The 26,777-nt window shown below is 41.3% G+C and overlaps 1 protein-coding gene across 2 annotated transcripts in view; it reads right to left on the bottom strand.

Annotated features, from left to right (window-relative positions):
* The window catches only part of pdzrn3b (PDZ domain containing RING finger 3b), a 238,056-nt gene that overhangs the window by 70,406 nt on the left and 140,873 nt on the right, over positions 1–26,777 (bottom strand). The window contains exon 4 of one of the 2 annotated variants that reach the window (XM_030134537.1): positions 15,640–15,684. The exons of the other annotated variant lie outside the window; for it this stretch is intronic. Coding sequence (XP_029990397.1) covers positions 15,640–15,684 — 45 coding nt within the window. The remainder of the gene's footprint in view (positions 1–15,639; positions 15,685–26,777) is intronic. 2 annotated transcript variants of the gene reach the window in all.

The following is a 26,777-nucleotide window of genomic DNA, read 5'->3' on the forward strand; positions in this document are numbered from 1 at the left end:
AAAAAGTGAGAATTAAGGATGGAAAGTGCTCAGACAGTTTTCTCCTTTGTTAAAAATCACACATAGCAGTAACAAGACAGTGTTTTCACTGAGGAGATGTGGGATCAAATAAGGCCAAGGAAATGAAGCTCTGTATGAAAGCAGAGCGTCTGAAGAGTCACATCGCCACCTACTGGCCATGTTTAAAAGTCTGAGAGAACACAACATGATGATGTGCTGCTACAGAGCCTCACAATGTTCAAAGCTTTCTGTTTTTCTTTCATGTTGCCAAAATGTAAAACACAGTGACTATAATGAGTTTTGCAGATGCTCTCAGAATGGGGGAAAAAAGATGAAATAAGGATAAGGGAGGGAAGGGAAGAGAGGAAAACACAAACAAGTAGACAGACATGAAGTGAGAAGAGCAGGGGGAGTATGTGGCTTTTAACAAACTGAGAATTTGTGGAGACAGCTTCAACAAGTGGCCTAATCCCAGAGTGCCGTTGTGTGGGGGAGGAAGGGCCACACTGGTGTTTACCTGCTAGATTCTACAGCAGCACATCAATCTCAATGTGGGTCTTACACTGCCTGCACCTACTGCTTCAGGCATTTCATCACTCCTCCCTCCCTCCTCCTGTCCTCCCATCAAGAACCTCTCCAGTGTGTGTATATGTGTGTGTGTTTGGATGTTTGCAGGAGACCAGCTGGTTCAGTTGGCGGTGGGAGGAGAAGCAAGAGGAAAAAGACTGAAAAAGGAGCTTAGGGAGCCGGAGCCATGGCTCCAGTCTAGCATGACTCAGTCTGGGTGCATCCAATGCCCTTGGGGAAAACGCACAAAACATGTACGAAAACACACTGCTCTCCCCCCGTACTCATCCTCTGTAATCAGCGTGTTCAGATGCTCACTTTCCCCCCTTTAACAAGCATTTCCATGTCTCTTAGCCCAGCTGCTCAGAGCAGTAATAACAGGAGGAGGGTGAGTGGAAAAGCATTATTGCAGAGTCTGTTTGGGCTTTTCTGCAAACACAAAGCTTGAAGGACAGATCTGCTCTAGGGCTGTTTCCTCTCTTGACCGTAGGCTTCTATCGGCAAAGCTCTGCAGTAAAGAATGCAATGCCCGGGAGAGACGAGCACAAACTGCATGACATGAGAGGGGCCGGAGTGTTAACGGCCCCAGGGGGGATGGCCCACCTGTTCAAACAGCCAGAGCTATCCTGAGGAAATGAAAACTTCCATCTCTGCAGAGCTGTGCAGATCCTGCACACCAAATCCCTTTCACTTCCTTGTTGGCTCACTCGCTATCTTCTGTTTCCACAGCTGGCTCCAGCACCGTCTTTCCAAGTCTATATGTGCAGATCAAAACCCGGCACAGAACCAAAGTAACAAACTCTCGATTCCATTCAGGTGGAAAACTCAAGTCTTAAATGTCAGTGTTCTCTGCACAATGTCACATATATGTCAATAAAAGTTACAGTATGCAAGCCAACTTTAAAGTAGGTCACAGTTGGCTGCTCCAGTGCAACTATAATTTTCAGCAGCCCTATCAGACTACCAGGGCCTGTTGGTCAGGAAGCAAACTGGAGCTGTGCAGAATCAGCTGAACCTCTGCAGGGCGGCAGAGATCAAAGTCCTAAACAGACTGAAGGACGGGGACAAACGGGGAACGAAGTCGACCTTGGACCAATCACCGCCCCGGTCAGCGCTCACACAGAGGTGCAGGATGACTCCGGAGATCAGCTGACCATCGACCCCTCTGACCCCAAAGTCCTGCCCTGTCTGCTGCCTGGAGACAATGACGAATAGAAGGATTATACTGCATTTTTACTGTAAATAACTACACATTTGACATACAGAGCTTTGGAAAGATGGTTTTGGTTTGAATATTCAAAGGTGTCTCAAAACACAAAGAAAAATATTGTCATTGAACATTTACTGAGTGAAAATGGCAACTACTAACAAAGAAATCCAAGTTTTTCAATCCCTGAGTAAAGCAAAAAAAAAAAAAAAAAGCTACATTCATCTATGAAAACACATTACTAATGTGTACGGTTCTTTGAATAACCCTGATTTTCAGTCACAACTTCCATGTGTCATGCTCTCTACTAGTCTTACACATCACTGCTGAGTGCTTTATATTACCCCTGGCTGGGATTTTAAGAGTTCACAAAAGCTAGCAGTGAAAAAAAAAAAAAAATTGATCCCTGAAAAAAAACAACAACTAAGAACATGAGAAAAGACAAAGAAGTACGAACTATGGTGAACAGTGCACCATAAATGAGAAACAAAAGTTAAAGTTTGCTCAGTTTTGTATTATTAGTAAACCATGATTCTGTAAACTAAGTACTGTGAAACACTAAACCTGCTTTGCTTGATGCCTGGTGACCATCCATCTTCGTCTTCTAGGGTTTTCAATGGGGTCCAGGTCTGGAAATTTGGAGCCGTCTCTTAATTTTTTCCAGAGCTGTTTGTGATCGGCCACTACAACTACAAGAATATAAGCTTTTAAAACAGACAAAAGACATTTTTATTATGCAAGTTACTGAGTGCTACTGTCCTTGCCATAAACTGTCCTGTAAGGCTGTAGTAAAATACAGTAATTTACTTGCTGTTCCATCGGACAAATGGGAACAAAGTTTTTCTTGCACAACTTTACCCTTAAGCAAAAGCAAACGTCTCCCAGACTGTGGGTATTAACCTTGAGTCTCTGCGTCTTCCCAGCCAGTCTCGGCCTTATCAGCAGAAGCAGACGGCTGGCGTCGGACAGGGCCGACTGCTGTACCTGGAAATAAACACCACCTTAACTGCACCCATCGCCATAGAGACACCCTGGGGGGAGACCAATGAAATACCTGACAATAGGGAGGCAGCCCGCCAGTGGGTGCCATCAGCGCTTTTTATGAGCGACTAATGTACTCCCTTCCCTCTGTCAGGTCTGTCCGTTATTACCACCATTCACTTAGTCCTTTCACGTAGACTCATCAGATGACTCATGGAGCTATGGAGCAGGAAGAGGATACGAAGAGGTGTTGTTAATGTATTCTGTCACCTCTTCACTTCACCACTGGTTGAAAAGCCTGAACCTTGTCAGAGGAGGAGAAGGGTGCAAATGATCACAGCTCCTTCTGTCCCCGCATGATTTGACAGTGAAGAGACACCTAGTTTTTTCCAGCTTTCCACCAGAAACCTCAAATTACACCTTTCGGAGAAGTCATAAATCAGACCTTGCTGGTTAAATGCTTTTGTGTCAAGACATAAAACATAAGCATGACAAGGGAAAAGTGAGTCAGCTAGTAAAACCAAGGGAGTGAATGTAAGTGCGGTGGCGAAACATCAAACTCTGCATTCACAACAACCTCCGGTGACATGTTCCTTTCACTGGGACTGATCATTTTTGACAACTTGCTCTGAAAAGACTCAAACGGCACTGAAGTTGTAGGTGCAAAAGTTGGCCACCAGGGGTCAGTCCAAACCCTCCACTGCTGCAGATACAAAACCCAAGGCCAGCTGGACAGGAGTCAAGAATGAGCTTCACAGAACTGAGCCTCAGTCCAGATACAAAACCCAGTCTGTGAGATGCATGCAGCTCCAGCCGGTCGAACTGTGCTCTTTAACAGACAACAGCTCCAGTAACATATAAAATGCATATTTCAGGGAACTTGTAAATCCTTTATAGAACTGCCACAGCTGGCACTGCAACTTGTAAATCCCTTCTCATTTGTGAAAATATCTGCCAAAATATTTCTTTGTCTTGGGATTATTTCTGAAGTACAACTCTAGGGCTTCTTTGGAGAACAATGGAATAAAAAGCAAACACTGTCAGGCTACATTAGAGCTAATAAGTATGAAATCTGATTGTTTTGCTTGTGCAACAGGCCACACCTGAGCAGAAAGAAATCCAGAAAATAAAACAAAGAGCACAAAGCTTTAAGTCCCTCTGCAAAAGATGATGACAAATGTATGTTTAATTACAAGCATCCAGAATAACTGCGTGGGAGGTGGGAAACTAGGACAATATATCGAGAAAAAATTGTTTAAAGCCCTTTTGCTGGTCCCATAGGGCTTTGCGGGAGCAGGAATGGTGTAAGGCTCATGGCTGCCTTAGTCCATCACAGTCGCACTCGTAGTTTTTCCAGCAGACAGACAGGAAGCACCTGGGTACAACGGCTGAAGAATGGTGGGGGCCTGTTGCCCCAACAAACACATCATCAGCCTGAATAGTAGGATCCCGTGCAAGCTACGTAGCTCTAAACAGCACTCCATGGCTGCCTGTGTGTAAACAAACATCCCTCCTCTGTACACGGCAGCAGCACAAGGGAGTATGGTCTTTCATTCTGCCTCAACCCTGCGGCACAGAGAACACAGAAGAAAACAGCATGTGGTCGATCTGTTGGCTCTGAGACCTGCCTCTTTACACTAAAACCTTCAACGAATTAAATGGTTTTCCCACAGCTGGGCTTGAAATCCAAACTGCAGAGTGCTGCCACTGGAAAGAGGAGTTGCATGATGACTGATGGAGCTCTGTGGGCTTTCGGGCGGAGTAGAAATGGCTGGGTGGGAACCTAGGTCGAGTCGAGCCCGGCGGGCACAAGGTCGGTTGCGTTTCGGTAACTGTGCGGCCGATCCCGCTGGTTCTCCACAGGGGACCAGAGGGCCGGCCACGGCGGCCAGTGGCCAGCGTCCCAGTGTAAACAGCTCATTGTGGTGGTGAGGCTGCTGTAATTACGGCTGGTTGTGAAAAGATGAATAGAGATTTTTGAGAGAGGGAGGAGAATTGGAGGAGGAGGAGGAGGGAAACGGGGGCAGAAGGGCAGGAGGAAGGGGTCGGAGACGGGGGCATGGCTCCGTCTCTCACATCGATCTTTATCTATCACAGATTCCCAGGGAAAAAGAGTTCTGCGGCGGAGAACAGGCCTGGGGCAGGGAGTGCAGTTCACACCAGCACTGCACTCGCAAGTCAAACACTCCCTCTTACAATGAGTGTTCCAGTGGCCCTTGGCAAATCTACATTAAAGCTACTGAGAACCAGAGTGTTGAAATGAAGTTAGTGGAAAAATCATTTTCCTGTTACAATGTACTTCAAAAAAAAAAAAAAAGAAAAAAAGATGTCTGAAAATCTTATCCAAGTCTCCTGAATTCAATGAACGTCTGTGACCTGATGTGCCTTAACTAAAGTTCCATGTAGGCTAATGGTTGATGCATCTCCAAGTATTCCCAGAGCTTAACACAGGAAAAGAAAATATCCCCTACAGGGAACAGAAACATAACTTTTTAAAGAGCATTACTGTCAGCAAGGCCCAGAAAGTATGCTGACTTTTGCACTTTTGTTGCTGTTGTTGATGTTTTTCTGCTCATCTTTCTTTTCCTATAACAAAAGGTCCCCTGACAAACCTTACAATGGAAGCCAATTAGCACCTGCTTTCTGCAGCGCGCAAACCTTGATCTGACGAGGAAAACAAGTGTTATTCAAACAACAACTTTATTATTCTTTGAAGGAGCGTCTGCAGCTGTCGATTACAGGTTGCTCTTTAACAACTTACAACTTCTGTGAGATTCCCACCACCGACCTGCTGTCAAAGATTTTGTCAGTATCTGTGACGCCGTCCATTGTGAGCCAAAGTAAGATTTCTCAGCTCTATTTTTATCTGCATTAGAGCAACACATAATTTACTTTTCTAACCAATTAAACTGTCAATTCTTGATTGTTCGCGTCAAAAACATGTCAGAACGGACCGATCAGTATTTCCAGGGTTCAAGTGTTCGTATTGTATTTTGGTTCAAATTAAGACGTTTTCGAAAAAAGGAAGGAGCATATACTTGGCATCTGATTGATGACTTTAACAGCAGTAAATCAAAATGATCATCAATCAGTTTTAAGTTCATTAAACAACCCATTACTGCTCTAATTTGCACATGCCATCTGAACACCCTGCCTTCAGTTCTGGTGAATATCTATCGGCATATGTCAAACTTTTATGACATTTCGTAGTCTGAACAATGAAGAAAATTGTTGGAAATAAAACTGACAAAAAAGTAAATGGGAATACAACTATGGCCCCAGCATCCATCTGGACATAAAGAGTCAAAAAGTGCAAAAAAAAAAAAAAAAAAAGACATGGATTAGATGTGTTCTCACCAGTGGAAAAAACCCACCACATTATAGTCATTTCAGAAGGAAAACAGGAACAAAACGCCCCACTTCTTCTTCTCTGTTTAATGTAGTCTATTGTGGCACTTTCTGTCGACACTTTGCTTCGAACGACTTGATGGAAATGTACATAATTCATGCTTTCTTTTCTTTCATCCTTTTCTGTGAGGTTGCTGAAGTTCAGTATGAATCCATTTGACATTTTACGGATTTGGACTGAACTTTCGTGGCTTACAACAATCCTTAAGATCCTCAAGGTCTTGAAGAAATGTTTGACAAAATATGTTTATTCATTGCTAATGTAGCAATAATCCAGTTAAACAAGTGTTCAGGATATTTCGACTAGAATCTGCTGCAAACCTCTTGGACCCAGCAGTGTTAGTTCTGATCTTGTTTATTGCCATTTATGATTGAAACGTCACCTCCAGGACTTGGCGATGAAATTCAGTTTTTGTGCCAAGTTTTCTCATGTGTCAGAGATGCCCTCATGCATAGGTAGGAGGAAGTAAATGCCCCATGTGACAACCCAAATGCCCTTCTAGGCTTTCGCTATAATCTTGCCCCGATTAACAAATTAACAACCTTCCAGAATCTATCCCAGCTTCAGGTAGGGAAGCAGGAGTACACGACCTGAATGCTGGGGATTAAGGCTCCCTTATGCCCAGATTACACAGCGTTTACCCCCTGGCAAAAAGAAAAAAGGTGGCGTTTGGTTTGTCATTGACGGGAAAGCCATCAGGTGTACCCTTGCAGATTAGCACAAAGCTCTTGGTAATGAAAGAAAGGATGTCCACCACTCCCTGTGCAGTCTTTGAAGTCCGATCAGACAGGGGAATAAAAGGCATTCCCTCCAAAAAAAAAAAGCAGCCCCTGGAGGGTCAAGATCCACACACAGTCTCCCAGAGGTCAGCACTGATAAGGAAGATCTGGATAAGACCCATCCGGTCTAGAGTTATCTCTCCTCTCACTTTCCCTTATGTCTGTCAGGCCTATGTAGTCTTCCTGGCCTTGCACTCACTAACTGAATTAGACCTCTTATATGGCAGCAAAGGCCTTGACAACAGCCAAAAGGTGACAAGGAAAGTCTTGTTCTTAACTTTGGTTTCTGTTGATCGAGTTTGCCAGTTAGAGAAGGTCACTTTAGGTTGGTGAGGTTTAGTGGCCAAAACAAAAAAAAAAAAAAAAAAGTGCTCAGCTGATAAAAACCGGGGGCTGTTGTGCATTTTTTTCCCTCTTTGTAGCACAGAAAAGCTGGCAGGAAGAGGAGGTCAGGAGAATTCCCTCAGTGCATACTCACATACACATTAAATAAGGATTTAAACGAAATTAAATGAAGCCCAGGGATGCTTCACAATCATGTTTTACTCACAGTGAAAGCAGGGAGTCTAAAGATGAGCGGGGGGAAAAAAAAAGCTCGAAAAACTAATTGAAACGAAGAAGCCTTGAGCACAGAGACGAGAGAAAGGGGGTTGAAGAGGTAAACACACTGAAAAAGAGGTGGAACATGCATCAAGAGCTGTGGCTTCGGGCTCGCCTACAGAGCGGCGAGGGATGTCACTGATGGACATGTCTGACATTGCACTAACAAGCAGTGTGTGGATTGTACGGCATACATATACACACCGAACCACATGTGCATGCGAAAACATAAACACACACACAACACTGCATTTGAATCCCTGTGAGAACCTTATAGTATCTACGATCACCTTTTAACCCTGCTCTAACTACACATTTGTACATGCCAATTATAATCCTTAAGGTCTTTATTATATCAGATTCCTTGGGTACTGTTTATAGCTGTGTATTTTTCAGCAACAGCTTTTCTAACAAAGCTGTCATTACCACCAGTAATCACAGATGTTGCACCAGTTATCCTTCAAAACAGAAGTCTTGACAAATACTATTACGTTCTGTTGGCTTTGACGTCTTTTGAACACAGACTTTGGGATGAACTGGACGAGTACGATCCCAAAAAAATAAAATGATATTTATCTGTATTATGAGAAACTAGTGTCTTTGGAGCTTTACTTTATTAGAGAAATATCAGATTACGTAGCATCTTCTACATCCATTTTGACTTTTTTGTCTGAAAAAGCTTGAATTTAACATCATTGTAGAGGTATTGAAGTGTAATTCCACTAATGGAGGGAGACAGCCATTCTATCACTTCATTTAGACCATTAAATAACTGTATTGGCTGTTGGCTGTAATAAATTACTGCATACTTAATTAGATTTTAAGGCTAATAGAAGTATTTGCTTCTAGCTAACCTGCTAAATTGAACTTTCTGAGCTTATGTATATTGAATGAAAGATCTTTTTTTCACAGCTCTAGTCTATTTGTGGTTAAGACAACCCACTCTCCCTTTTAATTACTATTGGCTAATTATTATGTTCTCACACTTTCATCCGTGCGAATTTATTATTATGAGTTCTGCCTGTTGCAACATTTATATGTTAGCTATGTCACTCAAAAGTCTGTCACTTTCCACAACTGAATAAAAGAACACCAACAAGGATTTTCTTCTGCAAATGTTTCATTCATCAAATTGGCCTGTTGGAATATGTTAGCTTCATTAGCGACTGTTAGCATTAAATCAGCTTTGCATAATGTGTCAGCTAGCTTGCTAATTAGTCCAGAGGGCCTGTGATTTACTATGTTTATACATTATGGGAAACTCACACAACAATATGTGTTAATTTCAAGTATCTGAAATTACAAAGCTTTAACAGAACATTTCTTCAGGAAATTAGCAGCTGTGTTTTCATCCTTCGTGCAGGCCCAACTCCAACTTCTTGTCCAAAAATGGTCGATTCTTGGCCCAAAAAACAAATACACAAACAGCCAAAGTCTTTTAGTTCGCAAGACAATTGAGAACCTCACAGTGGCTTCCCCCATTGCTTTTAATGCCACAATCTATGGCCTAATCTGAAAATGACCAACAGGATGGTCTCCTGGTCTTTAAATACAAACAACAGAATTACAAACACATTTTTCTCTCTGAGCAACACTCGTCTATCCAAACCATAGTTCAGCTGCTAGACTGAGGGTTTTAAATAGTGTAAAGTGCTCTATGGCCAAACCCTGCCCTGGCTATGAGGAATGCACCCTGGAGTGTGAGTCGCTCTGGGGAGATTTACACAATGTACTAGGAGAGGATTTGTATCCAGAGAACGGGGCTGGCTCCAGCTGTGCAGCCGTCCAATAGGGTTAAATTAAAAAGCAACTTACACAGCTCTCTGTGTTGGCACTCTTGTTAAACCCTGGATTTCTTGGTTACAACAGCCTGGCTCATTTTCAAATCTTCTTCCAGATAAATGTCAGTGACCCAGCGTTCATTTCCAAAAGGCTTTCACTAGTGATGCTTCACTGAGTCTTGAAGCTGGCTTTGGCAGTTGTGTACGGTAAGTGGCATTTGAACCGGGGCTGTCAGGACGCTGCCAGCCAATTACGACTTGCTGTCATTTCACACTGATACCACCCTTAGATATACAGATGCCAAGTCTTTGCCATCATTCGTCCTGATGAGCTGGAGCTGCGAGCTCATCATGATTCACAGCTGTAATCCCTGATTTTCTTCTTTTTTTTTTTTTTTTTTCTTTTTGACCCTTTGTTAAAGTCATAAGCTGATGCCCCAGTGGGATCTTTACTTTATACTGAGCTGATCATACAGATTCGGCAGAGGACAGGAAAAAATGCATTCAAAACACCAGAACAGAAGACAATGAGATGAAGAAATGAATGAGAAGAAGATGTGAAACTGAGCAGGATACGCAGAGAGGTTGATGAAAAACACATGTCTTCATGAGGAAAAGGGAAGGGCTGCCTGCTGGGTCGCCATTGGTACAAATGAAGCTGAGTCAGAAAGGCAGATGTCTCCGATAGGGTGAAGGGATGAGACAAGGCTCATTATCACCTCTCTGAATCACATGCCACATCACTCCTCTTCCATCACTGACCCTGCCTCCTGCTTCTAATTTGATAATGCTGAAATGAATGGCATCCCAACCTCTGCTGCAAGTTATATACAGCAGACCTTTAACCCACAACATAGTGTAGCCGGCTTATGCAATGTACATTTGCAGACTGACTGGAAAAATCTGATCTCAAACAGAAGAATCACTATGTTTACATGCAAACTAATATCTGACTATTGTTCTAAACCTGACCATATTGCAAATTTGACACAAGTGAATAAACAACTATTGCAAATGAGACCTTTTTCCAGATGTTTGCAGTCGTCTGTGTGTTGTAGACAAACTGACTATAGCCAGGAGTTTGCCAGGCTGGAGTTGAGAAGCAAAAGAAAAACCCATATTTCTGGTCTGGAGGAGAAATAAATCTACTTTTACGCTTTATGAAAAGACTTGGATCTCAGCAGGTTTTTGCAATGCCAACCTTTACAAGACGAGTTGATGGAATGGAAAAGTTTGGACTGTTGAACAAATTTGATACTAGTGGAAAAGTCTGGTTGCGTTTCCATCTTTTGACGTGATAAATGATATATTAGTGCATCGTTAAAAGCAGTATCATGACTGTGTGTGAACAGGAGTTTACGAGGACTATTCATTTTCATTTGCCATGTAAACAGTATGGCAGGAATATTGGGTTTTTCAGAAAAGAGGAAAAAAAAGTAGAATATTTGGTGCATGTAAACACAGTGAATGAAGAAGTTTATCAGTTCCCCCTTAAGATTTCCTCCTTGCATCTTTTTGTCTTCCCTCTTATCTGAAAACAATTCATCTCTTTGCGGTTCATAGAGATGCCAGTTTACAGGTTAGCCTTCATTTTCAGGGTCTGGACTTGCACCACGGGGACTCTGTTAAATCTCACTGTGACCTTGTTAACCACCCATATTCTGCACGCTAAACACCCCGAAACAGGCCTGGTTTTATCAGTCGCTGACGGGTCTGAAGGGCTGTGCAATCTCCCAGCTGCCCACATGATGTTTTATCACGGCTGCTGGAGCCCTTTGTAACCTAACGCTCAACCCGTGAGCTTTTTTACTGGCTGTCTGGCCCACACCAAACGACCGAGTGTAGAACATGCAGTGCAAATTTGGTCTTTTTTTGACAGGGATCTTTCTGTTGACCTTCCAGAGAAATACTAATTTCAGACCATTTCATTGAGCAAATGTGATCATTACTGTTTATAAATACTGAGGGGTACTCATGGTCTGCTTGGTTATAAACCCTAAACGCAATTGAGGGTATTTAGCAGCCAAGCGAGGCTGAATGCGATCCCTATCTGAGGTCATGACTGTGTGGCTCAGTGTAAAGGGAGAATATGAGCAAGCCAGCAGAACTATCAACGTTAAAGGATGTGTGGTCTGGCCAAAGTGGATGAAGGTTTGGAAGGGAAATGAGGTTGAATGTGAGACTGCACAACATGCTCTGTTCCCCGATCCCATCGGTCGGGTTGGCTGGCCCTCCAAGAGAACCAATTTCAAATGTTGTATTTAACCGAGGAACCGAAATATACCCTCATAGCGGTCTCTGGGTGACGCAGCTGTTTCTTCTCATGAAAGGTAAACTTAATGGCCGAAACAGTCATGATGTCAGCGAACACAGGCTTTACAAGGATAGAATTTGGTCACGAAGAAATGTCCCTGCATTCTCAATGTGGTGAGATCAGGGGGTCAAAATGTCAAAAATGCTCCCTACAGTACAAGTGGTTTGCTCTTACTCTATTACTTGGAAGCTTAGCCTGAAAGAAAAGACGCGTTGTGGCGAAACCGTAATTTCCGCCACTGCTGTTGAGGTTGTGCAGAGACGGCTTAACCGGGATTTACCTTCGTGGCTTATACACCACTACGTCATTCTTGCGTCTTAACTGGCCAGACTACTGTTCGGAGATGTTAAGTCTCGCCAGTGTTCATGCTCCGCAGTGCAAACGTTGAAAAGCAGCAGTGAGTTTAACTCCAAAGCCCAAGCTAGAGGTGTCACATTGAGGTTTTTTTTTTTTTTTTTACTTTCTTTTTAGATTAGATTAGATTGAACTTTATTGATTCCTTGGGCAGAGCCTCTGGGAAATTAAGGCTCCAGCAGCAGCACAACACTGTATGTACACATATAAGAAGAACTAGAAGATAAAAAGGAAAATAAAATGTTACTACTAATAACTATAAAAACAGTAGTAAAACAAAAGGGAGCTGCACATTAGAAGTACAAGTAGAAATAAGTAATAAAAGTAGTCATAGTAAATAATAACAAAATAATAATAATCCAAAAGGCTCTGAATGGTAGCTTTGGTGTTGGAGTTAAAATTCAATGTTGCTTTTCAACATTTGCACTGCAGAGTATTATTATTATTATTATTATTATTATTATTATTATTATTATGCAATAGACACTACTACTACTACTACTACTACTAATAATAATAATATAAATGAAATAGTAATAAATTGAATACAGCAATCACAGTAATAGTGGTTGTAACAATGACATATAAGTAAGTAATAAGTAACAGTTGTGAGCAAGTAATAATAATAATAATAATAATAATAATAATAATAATAATAATAATAATAATAATGATAATAAACTAAATTAACAAAAACAAACATTGGACACTGAAACAAATATCTCTTCATATGTCCCTGAATTGTGGTACCAAAAAAATACGCAATCAGCTGATGTTCCCTTGTTGCCTATGCGCAGAATGTCAACATTTTCCCCTCAGTCTAAGAGTAAACAGTGTTATCTTCACCAGCCGCTTGTCACCCCCCAACTACCCCCCCATTGCTCCCAGGATGTGGCTGAGGTCGGGCTAAGGCAGGTGGGTTATGTAAGCAGGAGTTGTGGGTTTACTGGGGGAACTTTGTGAATGTGTGTAGGTGTGCTTCAAGTCTTCAGACTCTTATACTCTCAAATTCGACATAAAAAACGGTTTAACACTGCTGACAAATCCTTTTTTTTTTTAAGGAAAATGTACAGATCAAGGTGGATTTTTTTCATTAACTGCCAGATTTTCTTTTTCTCTTGAGCTTCAGAGTCTTATAAAGCAATAAAAGAATTTTAAAGAAGTAAAAAATAGCCAAGTTTCTGGGGAATGACTCATCTTCTTTGTCTGAAATGAAAAATAATCTTGTCTCACACATTTTTCATTTGCAAGGTAATCTTATTTTTAGAAAACATGTCTAACCTTGTCTTTATGAAATATTCCATCTGATACAGAGCTTTAGTTAGGCATTAACATGCAAAGACAATGGTTTACATAATATCCCCGCAGAGAGAATATTATTTTTACATATTTTAAGAACGAGACTGATTCTCAACACTGGAATATTAAGTTAATAGTACGTCTACAAGTGTTGTTGCTTGTTATAAGTTGCTCAAATTTGGGGTTTTTGGTTGCACTTTGATTTATTTATTTTTTTGCCACTTATAGGAAAGGAACCAAATATGGTAACTTCATTAACCTTGATTTTCTACATAACAATTGAGACTGCCCCGCACCTTTTGGGCACTAGGGGAACTGTCAGGTTTATTTTTCAGGTGGACGTACTTATCAGTCACAGTTGCCTGTTTAACTCTTTATCAAGTGACTGTTTTTGGTCATTTCTGCATGCATTACAAGACAATGACAGCAACAGCTCCAGTGAGGACAGTGAGTCAACAATCTCAGGTCCAATGTGGTCTCCATAGTCTGTAAGGTCTACCTCTGCATGAACAGTGAGTGGACCTGCTTTGTTAGGTACCATGAAGTAATGGTACTAATGTAAGGAATGATGTTCAAAGGGATAATGTGGATGTGGACAGGGGCCTGGATCTGCACTTATGTTGGTCTAATGTTCTAAAAGTGATGTTCTAATGTTCTTAAATACATGTTCCTGTGTTTTTCTTTTATTTTTTATATATATATGATTCTTGGCTTTTTTTCCCCCACTTACGGGTGAGGAACCACATTTTGTAACTTCATTAACCTTGATTTTCTACATAATAAAAAATTTACAAAAGTAATAAAGTCTTGATATGTCCTCCAATAACACACTAAGAGTGAAATTTAGAATTTCAGAGTATTTCTATGAGTGGACTATAAAGGGTTAAACAGCTGAACATGGACATTCACTCTCTGGGGTCTGCTCTCTGACTTGGTCTCTCTGGTCTCTCTGCTCCGGTCTGACCTGTCCTGGTCTGGTCCATCTGGCCCTGCTCCTCCTGACTGGCTTTCTTTGTTGTCACATATTTAGTTGTTACCAGGTTATGTTTTCATCGCGGTTTGTCTTTTTGTTACCTCCGCCAAGGAGGTTATGTTTTTGCCAGCGTTGGTTTGTCTGTCTGTGTGCAAGATAACTCAAAAAATTTTGGAAGGATTTTGATGAAATTTTCAGGAAATGTTGATACTGGCACAAGGAACAAATGATTCAATTTTGGTGGTGATTGGGGGGGGGGACTGATTTTTTATTTGTTTGTTTGTTAGCAAGGTAACTCAAAAAGTTATGGACGGATTTTGATGAAATTTTCAGGAATTGTTAATAGTGGCACAAGGAACAAATGATTAAATTTTGCTGGTGATGGGGGGGGGGTGATCTGCCTTGGCGGAGGTGTGTAATCTCTGAGTGCTTTTTCAGTTTGTTTGTTTATTTGTTAGCAAGATAACTCAAAAAGTTTTGGAAGGATTTTGATGAAATTTTCAGGAAATGTTACTACTGGCACAAGGAACAAATAATTCAATTTTGGTGGTGATTGGTGGGGGGACCGATTTTTTATTTGTTTGTTTGTCTGTTAGCAAGAGAACTCAAAAAATTATGGATGGATTTTGATGAAATTTTCAGGAATTGTTAATACTGGCACAAGGAACAAATGATTAAATTTTGGTGGTGAATTGGGGGTGGGTGGGGTGGGGTGGGGCTGATCTGCGCTCTCCGAGTGCTTTTCTAGTTTGTTTTGAGTTAATAAATCACCGTTTCCCTTTTACCACCTTGTCTGTCTCCCTTTTTCAAATAACCTGCGAGCCGGGTTGTGACACAATAAAAAAAAATTAGAAAAATTTCCCCAAAGTAAAGTCTTGTTAGGTCCTCCAACAACACACTAAGGTTGAAATTTGGAATTTCAGAGTATTTCAGTGAGCGCCCTAGAAAGGGTTAAGACTCTCTTCAGATTTATGCACAGAGGTAAATCAATACAGGTTCGGTCTCTATTACCACACACCGATACTGTCCTCCTGGCCCCAAACTGCCACCAGTAAATGGTTCCTTTTGTGACGCTCGTCCACACAATAGACAAGTAGGACAGATAGCATCGGCTCGTGGCTGTAATCAGCAGCCAGCTTTGACTGACACGCGGCATTATTAGCATGACACAGGCTAAGGAACGAGAGCTCCCAGATTACAATTTATACACTATCTTCTAACGGCGCTCCAGTCAAGAGCCTGTCACAACAACAGGTACCCTGGGGATATCGCAGGCGCAAATTGAATAAACACACACACTTAGAGGAGGGATGTCAGGAAGGCGCGAATCAGGGGAAGGATATAGAGAAGCCTAAAACTGTGACACTTTACTTACATGGCAGATCACAAAGGGCTTTATAGCTCTGGGAATGTGTCTTACCTGCAGAGAAGAGAAAAAAAAAAGAGAAGAGAGAGAATGTTAAGTGTGTGTCTTCAGTACAGGGTGTTCATGTCACTTGTCTTCCAGTCGGTTTGGGTTCATTCCTCTCGTCCTCGGAGAGACAGGAGGGTGACTGGATGTCCATATTTGGTCGTGTGGGCGCTGCTCTAGACGCTCTGTGTTTATTAACACAGTGCCTGGTCTCAGCTGGCTGGGCTCATGGGCCACGTTTCTCACTCTGCACTTGATCTGCACCAAGACCAAAGAGACCAAACACACACAAATATAGCAGCGGCTTATGTACAACGCAAAGGATCAAATCTGGAAAAGTGGATATTTTCTGAAGTCCAGTTTGTGGAGGTCGTTGATGATGGCATCTCAGCTGAAACATCAGATCCAGGTGTAGAAATCAGTGTATGACCTGCAGTAGATGGAGGTCTGCACCAATACTTTTAAAGAGACGGACTGGACCGGAGTTACACCAGAAAAGTACTCCAAATGATACTACACCAAAAAGTACTCCAACTGATACTGCACCAAAAAGTACTCCAACTGATACTACACCAAAAAGTACTCCAACTGATACTACACCAAAAAGTACTCCAATGGATACTACAGTATAAAGTACTCCAACTGATACTGCACCAAAAAGTACTCCAACTGATACTACACCATAAAGTACTCCAACTGATACTACACCAAAAAGTACTCCAACTACTGCTACACCAAAAAGTACTTCAACTGATACTCCACCAAAAAGTACTCCAACTGCTACTACACCAAAAAGTACTCCAACTGATACTATATCAAAAAGTACTCCAACTGATACTACAGTATAAAGCACTCCAACTGCTACTACATCCTAAAGTACCCCAATTGCTACTACAGCATGAAGTACTCCAACTGTTACTACATCATAAAGTACTCCAACTGCTACTACCGTATAAAGTACTCCAACTGTTACTACTTCATAAAGTACTCCAACTGCTACTTCATCATGAAGTACTCCAACTGCTACTACATCATGAAGTACTCCAACTGCTACTACATCATAAAGTACCCAAATTGCTACTACAGCATAAAGTACTCCAACTGCTACTACAGTATAAAGTACTTCAACTGCTTCTACAGTATAAAGTACTCCTATTGCTCCTACACCATAAAGTACTTCAACTACTAAACCATAAAATACTCCAACACCATAAAGTACTCCAAAGTACTCCAACTGCTACTACAGCATAAAGTAGTCCAATTGCTAGTACACCAAAAACTACTCAAACTGCTATTACACTATAAAGTAGTCCTAATGTGACTGTTGATAATACTATAAGTGTTGCTGTTTTTTTACTTTAACTGTGCTTGGGAATTATCCTTGAAGTTTTGGAAAGTTTTAGTAAAATACATTAAAAAAGTCCAGTTTAGATGTTCATTATCTCCTTTTTTGTGCTTGACATTTGGAGTCAGTGTTGTACTGAGAGTCAGTCGTTGGAGAAAAAAGGCATTAAAGCACTAATAAGATAAACGGACCGTCTATTCTCTACATTGGGATTTTCTGTTCGTCGTAGATCTACAGAACCGAGAGTCATTAAGTTAGAAATGGTGTTAGCTGACATTTAGACATATTCAGCTTCTAACAAGAAAAAAGAAAACAGCAAAAACTTCACACAGGCATGGACGAATCTTACAAACTCCACCATTAAATCTGTTTATTTTAATGACGGGTCAAATGGCTGAGTGTCAAAGTCGTCAAGAGTCAAAATAAACCCACACAGGTTCATCATCAAATGGTCTCATTCCTTCTGAAGCATTAGTCTCTTTCAGGTCTTTATTTCATTTCTTTATGACCACTGTCCAGGTTCAGTCTCATCAACTTCATTTCCAGCATCGGCAGGAGGCAGCCATCGAAGACAAACTGCCCTGCGCTGACCCGTAGACACACAGTTAGCGACTGCCTGGAGGATATAATGGGACCACTATAGCTGCAAAAAAAAAACTGCAATATTTCCCTTAGGTGTTAGTTGAGACAAAACGGCTAACATTAGATTTCCAATTATCAAGTGGCTGGAAAAACAACTCGGAATACATCTAAATGTTCCTATGCGTGTGCTATCTAATTAGGAAACTGTTTGCGAACAAGTTTGTCTTGACAGCTTTACAAGAAGATATGGCACTTGTGTGCAAAACCATCTGCTGCTTTCAGATATGTTATTTAGTTGGGCTGTAATCTCTCCCAGTCTAAAGATATGACTACAAAGATTCCTCAGACTCTTATAAAACTGGATAGCACCTCCAAAAGTTAAATGAATTATCTATAAATTGCGGTCATGCGTTGTACAGAAGTTGATACTGTTCCCTTGTGTATATAGTTTCTTTTCTTTTACTTTTCTTACATTTTTTACTATATCTTGTGTTTCTAATTTACTAAAGAAAACATCTACCACAAAGAATTCCTTATACAGGGTGTGTCTAAAGTCTGGACACAGGAAATCTCATTTACTGTACTTTTTCTGTGGAAAGCTCATGTGTTGGGGCCATTTTCTATAATGAACGTGTAACTGGTGAGACTTATCTTGCCATGTTGAGAAACCAGTTAACACCCCAACAGGCCAGGTGAAGGACTTCCCGAGCGGTTCCAACAGGATGGAAGCTCCACCCATTTCACCATAGTGGTAAAAGACTGGCTGAATGACAATTTCCCTAACTGGATTGGAAGACGTAGTCATGTGGAGTGGTCTCCTTGTTCACCAGACCTCAGCCCCCTTGACTTTGTTTTCTGGTTTATGCTGAAGGAGAAAGTGAGCTCAATGAAAATTGCATTTGACTGAACGCATAAAGAGTGACTGTGCTAAAATCGATGGCAAAGTGGAGGCATTGGATTGAGTTCACGTGAATCTTGCGAAGTGCATCAACCTTTTTATCACAACTGATGGAAATCATATTGAAGATGTTACTTGGTAATATTCCAATTGAAAATATGCATTTTTGCCAAAAAGAAGTCAAGAAGGCTAAGGTCTGGGGAACAAGGAGACCACTCCACATGACCACGTCTTCCAGTTAGGGACATTGTCATGCAGCAAATTTCTTACCATCATGGCAAAATGGGCAGGGCTTCCATCCTGTTGGAACCAATTAGGAAGTCCTTCACCTAGCCTCTCAAGTTGGGGCATTAATTGATCTCTCAACATGGCGAGATAAGTCTCACCAGTTATATCAAAGAAAAATAGGACCAATGGCCCTGTAGCTTACCGGCCAAATTAAAAACTTTGGGAAATGTATCCAGATGCCATTTATTATCACCTAGTTATGTGTATTTATTATATTACAGAAATAGCCCGTGTTTTGGTCATATTCCAATCAAATCTGTAAAAAATTCAAATTCCAACTTGATATCATTGATACTGATTAATTGGATCAATCCACTTCCTATTTCTTATAATGGGAAAATTTTTCAAAGTTGCACCAAATCCAGAATCAGATCTGAATCGAAATAATTTCAATACCCTGTGTTGACATCATCATAAAGAAGCTGTATACCAAGTTTGAAGTCAATCAGAACTGTAGTTTTGGAGAAGACGATTGAAATTTTTTCCCCATAAGAGCCCATGTTAAATTTTCTGTAAGTTCCTGGATCCAGAAGAAGATCCTGATCAGCATGTGGCCATTATGTTTTGGTCATCTCCCCATCAGGGCTGGACTGTAGAAATTTACACTGGATATCATTTATATTTACTGAGTTATTGCATCGATCCACTTCCTATCTCTTATAATGGGGACATTTTTCAAAGTCGCACCAAATCCAGAATCAGATCCGGATCCAAATAGTTTCACTAACTTTTGTTGACATCATCATAAAGAAGCTGTATACCAAGTTTGAAGTCAATCAGAATTGTAGTTTCAGAGAAGAAGACAATTGAAATTTTTGTAACGGACGACAGACGACGACAGACGATGACAAACGACGATGATGCCGCCGGACGCCGCATGACAACAATAGCTTACAGCCTGTCGGTTGGTAAGCTAAAAATGGCTCCAACAAGAGCTTTCCACAAAAAAAACAAAAAACAAATTACATAGTTAATGAGATTTCCTAAAAGTCTATCTATCTATCTATCTATCTATCTATCTATCTATCTATCTATCTATCTATCTATCTATCTATCTATCTATCTATCTATCTATCTATCTATCTATCTATCTATCTATCTATCTATCTATCTATCTATCTATCTATCCAGACTTTAGGGACACTCTTCATATGTTTACATACTTGGCGAATAAAGGGGATTCTGATTGTTGGACTTTAGGGAACAAGTTTCCTCTTTTCCTTTGAATTTTCCTCTGATGTTTAATAGCAATAAAAGGCTAGTAGTAAAACGTTACCCCTCAGAAAGTATTTTACAGAAAACTGTAAAAAGCCAAGCCAAGCAACAGCGGTGTTTCAATGCAGCAGGCGTGCAATGTATGAGACAGACAGAGGCAGAGGGGCTGGGTTTCCTCTTAATTCTCTGTCTAATTACTCGTCCCCGACTCACCCCAGGTCAAAGACCCTGCAGGTCCCACTCTAATCCCCCTCCTCGGCCCACTTCAAAGAGCCTGATTACAGGGAGGAGAAGAATGAAGCCAGAGAGAAGACAGGACGGAAAGACGGAGGGATGAAAGGAAGGAAGGAAAGAGCAGGGAGGGAAGGAAGGAAGAAAGGAAGGTGGTGGACCGGGCTAGAGTGGAAACATATCTCGGTCTGTCTCGGAACTGTCTGGCTTTTGAGGTCCGTTCAGGTCCGTTCAGATCCCGGCCGATGCTTCTCGAGCCATGTGGGATTCAGATCTGCTACATTTGAGAATCAGTCCCACATCCGCACAAAGCTCTTTTTCCATTGTCACATAAACTGCTGACTGATTCTCTGGGCGGCAATAAAACAAAGTAGACAAATGTAGCATAATAGCAGCGCTGTTTCTGAACATCTGCGTGCGTTTTTGAAGTTTCTCCAACCTTCCATCGAGACCGTCCAAACTCTCTCATCTATTACATGATGTGAGACGCCAAAGCATTAAGGGAACAGATAAGGAACGACTAAGCCTCAGCCTTTCAGCTTTAAGACAACACAGTGTTATTATCATAACCTCAAAGATGCTCAGTACGACGGGACTGTATGCATGGACCGGGGTCAGATGAATATCAAATGACTCCAAATTAAAAATACAGACAAGATAAAACACAAGCTGCAGTTCATTCATTTGCTCTCCAAAAGCCTTCACATGTTTTTATCCAAAGGGTCATAACTTATTTACCATAAGTCCTATAAAAAAAACAATGCAGGAGCCGAAACTGAAACTCTTTGCATTCGTCGTTTTCTAGGAAACATCCTCCCCGACAGCGTTCACAGTGTCATGTTAGATCCATCAGCAGCTGGAATGAGCCAGATGTATGTGATGGGAACTAGTGCGGGTAATTAGTTAAAAATTTAAAATGTTCCTGAGCCAAAAACGCAGTCCTCAAAGAGCTTAATCCCACCAACGTGCAGTTTTTCACCCCAACAAAGCTTTAAACCAGGGCTGTCAAACTCATTACAGTTCAGGGGCCATGTACTGGCTAGTAAAATAATACAGCAAAGTAGAATAATAATGAAAAACAGCAGATTAGAAGATGGCAATGTTTACACTGATAAAGTACCCTTTAAAAAAATGTGAACTGGAAATTTATTAAGAAAACTAAGTGCAATTTCAACAATATTATGCCTCATCTTATCATTTACACATGTGCATTACAACTTGCACATCACAGTGGATCTACAAATACTCAAAAACATTTAATAACAGGCAGAATATTGGTCAAATTACACTTACTTCTTATAAAACATTTCAAGTTGTTCATATTTGTTCAGGTTAGTAACAGTTTTTGTGAAAGGTTAGTTTGTAAATGTAAACAATTTCATGTAATTTTACTTTTTTACACTAAAACAAAGACAAACATCTGGAGTTGTCATTATTTATAGGTTACAGGTCTGGTCCAGTTGACATTGAATTAGTCTGAATGTGACCCTTGAATTAAACTGATTTTAACATCATTGATTCTTATTATATTCAGAGTAATTGCTGTATTCCACAAGTTCACCCCATGGGCCAGATTGGACCCTTTGTCTGTCTATCTGTCTGTCTGTCTGTCTGTCTATCTATCTACTTTTTCATACATTTCTGGAGTCTGGTGAATATAAGCTGTAAAGTATGGAATTAAAATGATTCGAACATCATTGATTCTTCGTATTTTCAGTGTTGCATTCCACAACTTTGTCCCACAGGACAGACTGGACCCTTTGGTGGGCCGGTTTCAGCCCACGGACCACATATTTGACACCCCTGCACTAAGAATTCTAATATATACACAGTTTTTCATTCGTTTCTGGAGTCTGGAGAATATAAGTTGTAAAGTATGGTATTAAAATGATTTTAACATTATTGATTCTTAATATTTTCAGTGTAATTTTTACATTTCATAAAGTTAATACCATGGGCCGGATTGGACCCTTTGGTGGGCCAGTTTCAGCCCACGGGCCGCATGTTTGACACCCCTGCTTTACGAATTGTTATCTATCTATCTATCTATCTATCTATCTATCTATCTATCTATCTATCTATCTATCTATCTATCTATCTATCTATCTATCTATCTATCTATCTATCTATCTATCTATCTATCTATCTATCGTTTATCATCTGTTTCTGGAGTCTGGAGAACATAGGTTGTAAAGTATGATTTCAAAGCAGATACGAAAACAGATGAAGTAAGTGAAGGAGGAGGACGGACCAGACTTGAAAGGCCCTGCCCCCCCCCCCCCCGCCCCTCCCTCCCTCTCTCTCTCTTTCCTTGGCGTGGACGATCAGGGCCAGGAATGAGGCCGGCCGCTGGCTAGACTCGTCTCTCCACAGGTTTAAATTTAGTCCGGATCAGACGCGACGCCTCGGCCCTCGCCCTCACAACCAGCCGGACAGTGTCTGGTTGGACGCCATCGCTGACGACCACATTATCATCCCCCCTCACCTCTCCGACAGTGAGACGTGGCCACCCAACATTAAACTCCACTTGATGCATGAAAGAGACTTGTGATTTAAGGACCCCATCCATAACATCTACCACTTTCAATGCGAGTATTTTCTGGAACGAAATGTATTACCTGTGACTAGAGGACCGGACAGTTGGATCTTTCTCTTAGCGTTTGTGGTGTTTAACTCTCGTGACTTGGTTTAAAATTTCAAGCATATCTCCTACCTACAAATCACAATCTTAACATATTGTATACATTATGCTCTTAAGTTGGAGACCACCGACTAAATTTCCACTGTGTATATAAACACAGGGTTGTTTCGCCGCCAATCGTTCTGTGTGTTCGCTCTGACAACGCCGCAAAGACATAATGTAGCACTGACAGATTACAACAGCCGGGTTTCCATCAGCATATTTTTGTTGGGGATCAACCACTACGATTTTTTTTTTTTTTTCACCGTTGACACAGATGCCATTTATTAGTAATCAAGGGAGCTGATAACTGATGTTTGGAAGTGGAACATTTGCGGTAAAAACAAAGAAACCATAATGATGAGGCTTTAAACTGAATAAAGTACAGTATAAAAGACTTTCACAATGAACTGGAGGGATTATAAATAGAATTTATAATCATACTTTTCTCATTTTATAAAGGTTATCTGCATCAATGTCATGAGATGTTACCAATTGGATTACACTGTGTGCAGGGTCTCACTAAAGATCGCAAAGAAAGGCAGGAACAAAGCCAAAGTAGTGCATTTTTTATTCAATTTATTTAATTGGATATTGGATTAAAAAACAACAATAGCTTAAATAGATGCTGAATATTTGAGTCAGATGATTGTCCAGGCTAATAACCAGTGGACCCTTTGTTTTTGAGAGAAGGATTGCATGAGAAAATGGTGGCGTTTTAGGTAAAATCTGGAAAATAAATACTCGAAGTAAAAAGACTTAACCTCATAAGACAGAGATATAAGTTTTTTGACCATGTATGTTAGTGTTTTTGAAAGAAAACACAAAGTTTTCCATTCCAAAGGACATTAATTGAAAAGAACATAATTAAAAATGTATCTGAGAAAAGAATGTTGCGTTACGCTGTTTTTACTCAAGACAATTTTTTCACACAAAAAGGCAGAAACTTGTACTTTCTGCTGGTCTTGGGAGATAAATTCTAACACAGAAAACATTGAACTCACACGACGAATCAGATGTTGCTTCAACAGACAAAGACGACGCCAAAACAGAAGCAGTAGAGGCTATTTTTGGCGTCTTTTTTTGGATATTTTTGCATAAGAAAAACCCTTAATACCGCTACCCATTTGTCTGTCATTGATGTCTGAGGTGACTCTTGCTTCTTTCTGCTTAAAGGGGTCATATTTTGCTAAACCGACATTTATTAGTCTTTGGTTCATTTATTTGTGTATTTGGACCCTAACAGTTCATAAAGTTTGAATTTGAACCCTCCAGGTGCTGCAAAGCTATCTTTATATTAATTTTGGCAAAAATCGAGTGGATTTCTACAACCTGTTTTAATTCCTGCTTAATTTGTTACGTCTATAACTAGTTACATCACGATATTTGCACATATAAGGTCAAGACTTCCGATGAACATTTCTCCGAGTACGATACAATTGTTTATCAGCAGCAGTGGTTGTCGTCCATACTGAAAATATGTCAGAACTTCGAGCCGGTTACCTAAAATATTACATTATTGATTGAATGGGACAGAGAAACACGGTCAACAACCTAGAGGGGGGCGGGGCCTGAAGTGGCTCATTGGCATTAAAGGGCCAGCGCTCAAAACAACCTTTCTGGTGTCATTACTCAGAAATAGGGTTGAAGATGGACCTGTGGAGTTGAATTAATGAAGAATTCAGACCCAAGCAGAGCATTTACAGTTTATGTAGACCACAGGGAAATGTTTAAAAATGCATAATTCCATATAAAAAAGTAAAATATCACTCCTTTAAAGTTTAAGAGAGATTGGGTTGCACTGAATAGGGCAAGAGTAAAGGTTGGCCGAACTAATGACAACTGCCACAAGAGGAGATTCACCACCAGCACTGAATGCCCCTGTGGTGCAGCGGTCCAATCAATGGAACAAATCTTGCATTGGTGCCCGTTGGGTCTTCATTGCTCCGACCAAGACCTTCGGGAAGCAAATAACGCTGCCCAGGAATGGATTCGGCATTGGCACGATAAGATATGATGATGAGTTTATGTAGACCACAGGGAAATGTTTTAAAATGCACAATTCCATTTTAAAAAAGCAAAATATCACTGCTTTAATTTCGAAAATAACCAGTTTTTGTTTCTGTAGCATACAGTTCTACCTCCACCAACACTCTGCATCCTGCTTTATTCTCTCCAAACCATTACGATGCTCATTTCGCATTTTCATTTTTGTGACATTTCAAAGGTTTGCTCTAAATCCTCTTGACAGTTATACCCAAACACATCTACAAAGAAACTTAATTTGTCTGTGCAGTGTGTAAACAACAGTTGAAGCTGAAGTAATAATAGTAGGCTGTCTTATCGGAGCTTCTTATGTGGAAAGTCTGACCAGCGTTCAAATCAGCAAATAGTGCATAATTGCAGACGGGCTCATTCAGGTCTTTGAGGTACACATCTTTTTCCATCAAAGAATATGGGCCGGAGAGTATCTGTTTACAAGCTATTACTCACTTCCCTTTCTTGCTGGCTTGTTGTCCACGTCGTGCTATCTTTTCTGTAATTGCGTCTTATTATGCCGGGGCGATAAGGGAGCGCTGAAACAGGGACACCGCCTGTCACGTAAACATTTGGATGTGATTTTGGCTCTCATTTCTCTCTCACAGTGTCTGATGTGTGTGTGTCGGAGGGGTGTAAACCTCCGACGGGAGGCGAGCCGCGACCTTCTCTGCAAGCCACGGCAACAACAACTGAGGAGAACAGACAGCGAGGAGTCTCTGCAGCTGTTTCTCCGCGGCCGCAGAGGGGAGCTTTTAATTGAATGTGAATGCAAGTTGCAAAGGCTTTTAATTTGGCCTTGGCTGGAGAGATGTACACCAGGGGCGGGTTTGCTTGGGTGGGGGTTTCGCTCGGAGAGGGAGAGGAGGAGGGGCAAAGGAGGGGGGGTTGAAGGGAAGACAGCCCCTATACCGCATCCCCATCACATCCCAGACCCACCTCAACAACTCCCTCTCCCCTCTATTAGCCCACACATCACACGCCTCTAATTACTAGCCATGGGAAAGCTGGGAAAACAAGAACATTTTTACAACACGCAAGAACAACAAGACATTGTGATGTGTAAAGATCAAACTGTAACATCCGCCGAGTCTGAAATCAAATTAAGGAGAGGAGACAAAAATATGCAGAGAGGAAAAAAAAAAAAAAAACTGAAGCTGAGGCTGAATCCTTGCGTAATGAGCAGAGGCATAGACACGTGATGGCTCCGGGAAGACTAGTGGGGGGGCGTGGGAGGAGGAGGAGGGGGTGGGGGGTGGGGGGCTGTGGTCAATGTATGCCAGCCACATTACAAGGCTTGTCTATGTATTTAAACAGCTGTAATTGTGTGATAAGTCCGATGGATGGGTGGGAAGAGCGGTGACGTGGTGGAGCAGCCGAGGGAGGGTCTCGCCTCATCTTTCTTTACCCCCAACCCCACCCTCACTAGCACCTCGGTGGAAAATCCTGCATGAGGACTAGATAGAATCCAAGCTTAGGGTCAGTTTCTGATTTAATATCTGATAATCATATGGGTTTCAGCTGCTCTCTGCTGTAGGTAGGTGTGAGAGGCAGAGGGAGGTGGAGATAACCCAACTTCCATCAATGAACTCTGGATTCAATGTCCTCATGGAGGGGGGGGGGGGGGGGGGTCCTTGAAGGGCTTGGCTGGCTTGCATGCAATTGTAGTAAGTACAAACGCGGTGCAACAACCGGTTCTGTTTGCTTTCTTCCTGAAATATGGGACTGTTTAATGTCACTGATGAGCGCAGTTTGTTGTTGTAGCACTCCACCCCCCTTACATATGTGCGTACACACACATAACCACACAAACACAAGCAGACAGG

Source organism: Sphaeramia orbicularis, chromosome 5, assembly GCF_902148855.1.
Source record: "Sphaeramia orbicularis chromosome 5, fSphaOr1.1, whole genome shotgun sequence".
NCBI classification, from domain to species: Eukaryota; Metazoa; Chordata; class Actinopteri; order Kurtiformes; family Apogonidae; genus Sphaeramia; species Sphaeramia orbicularis.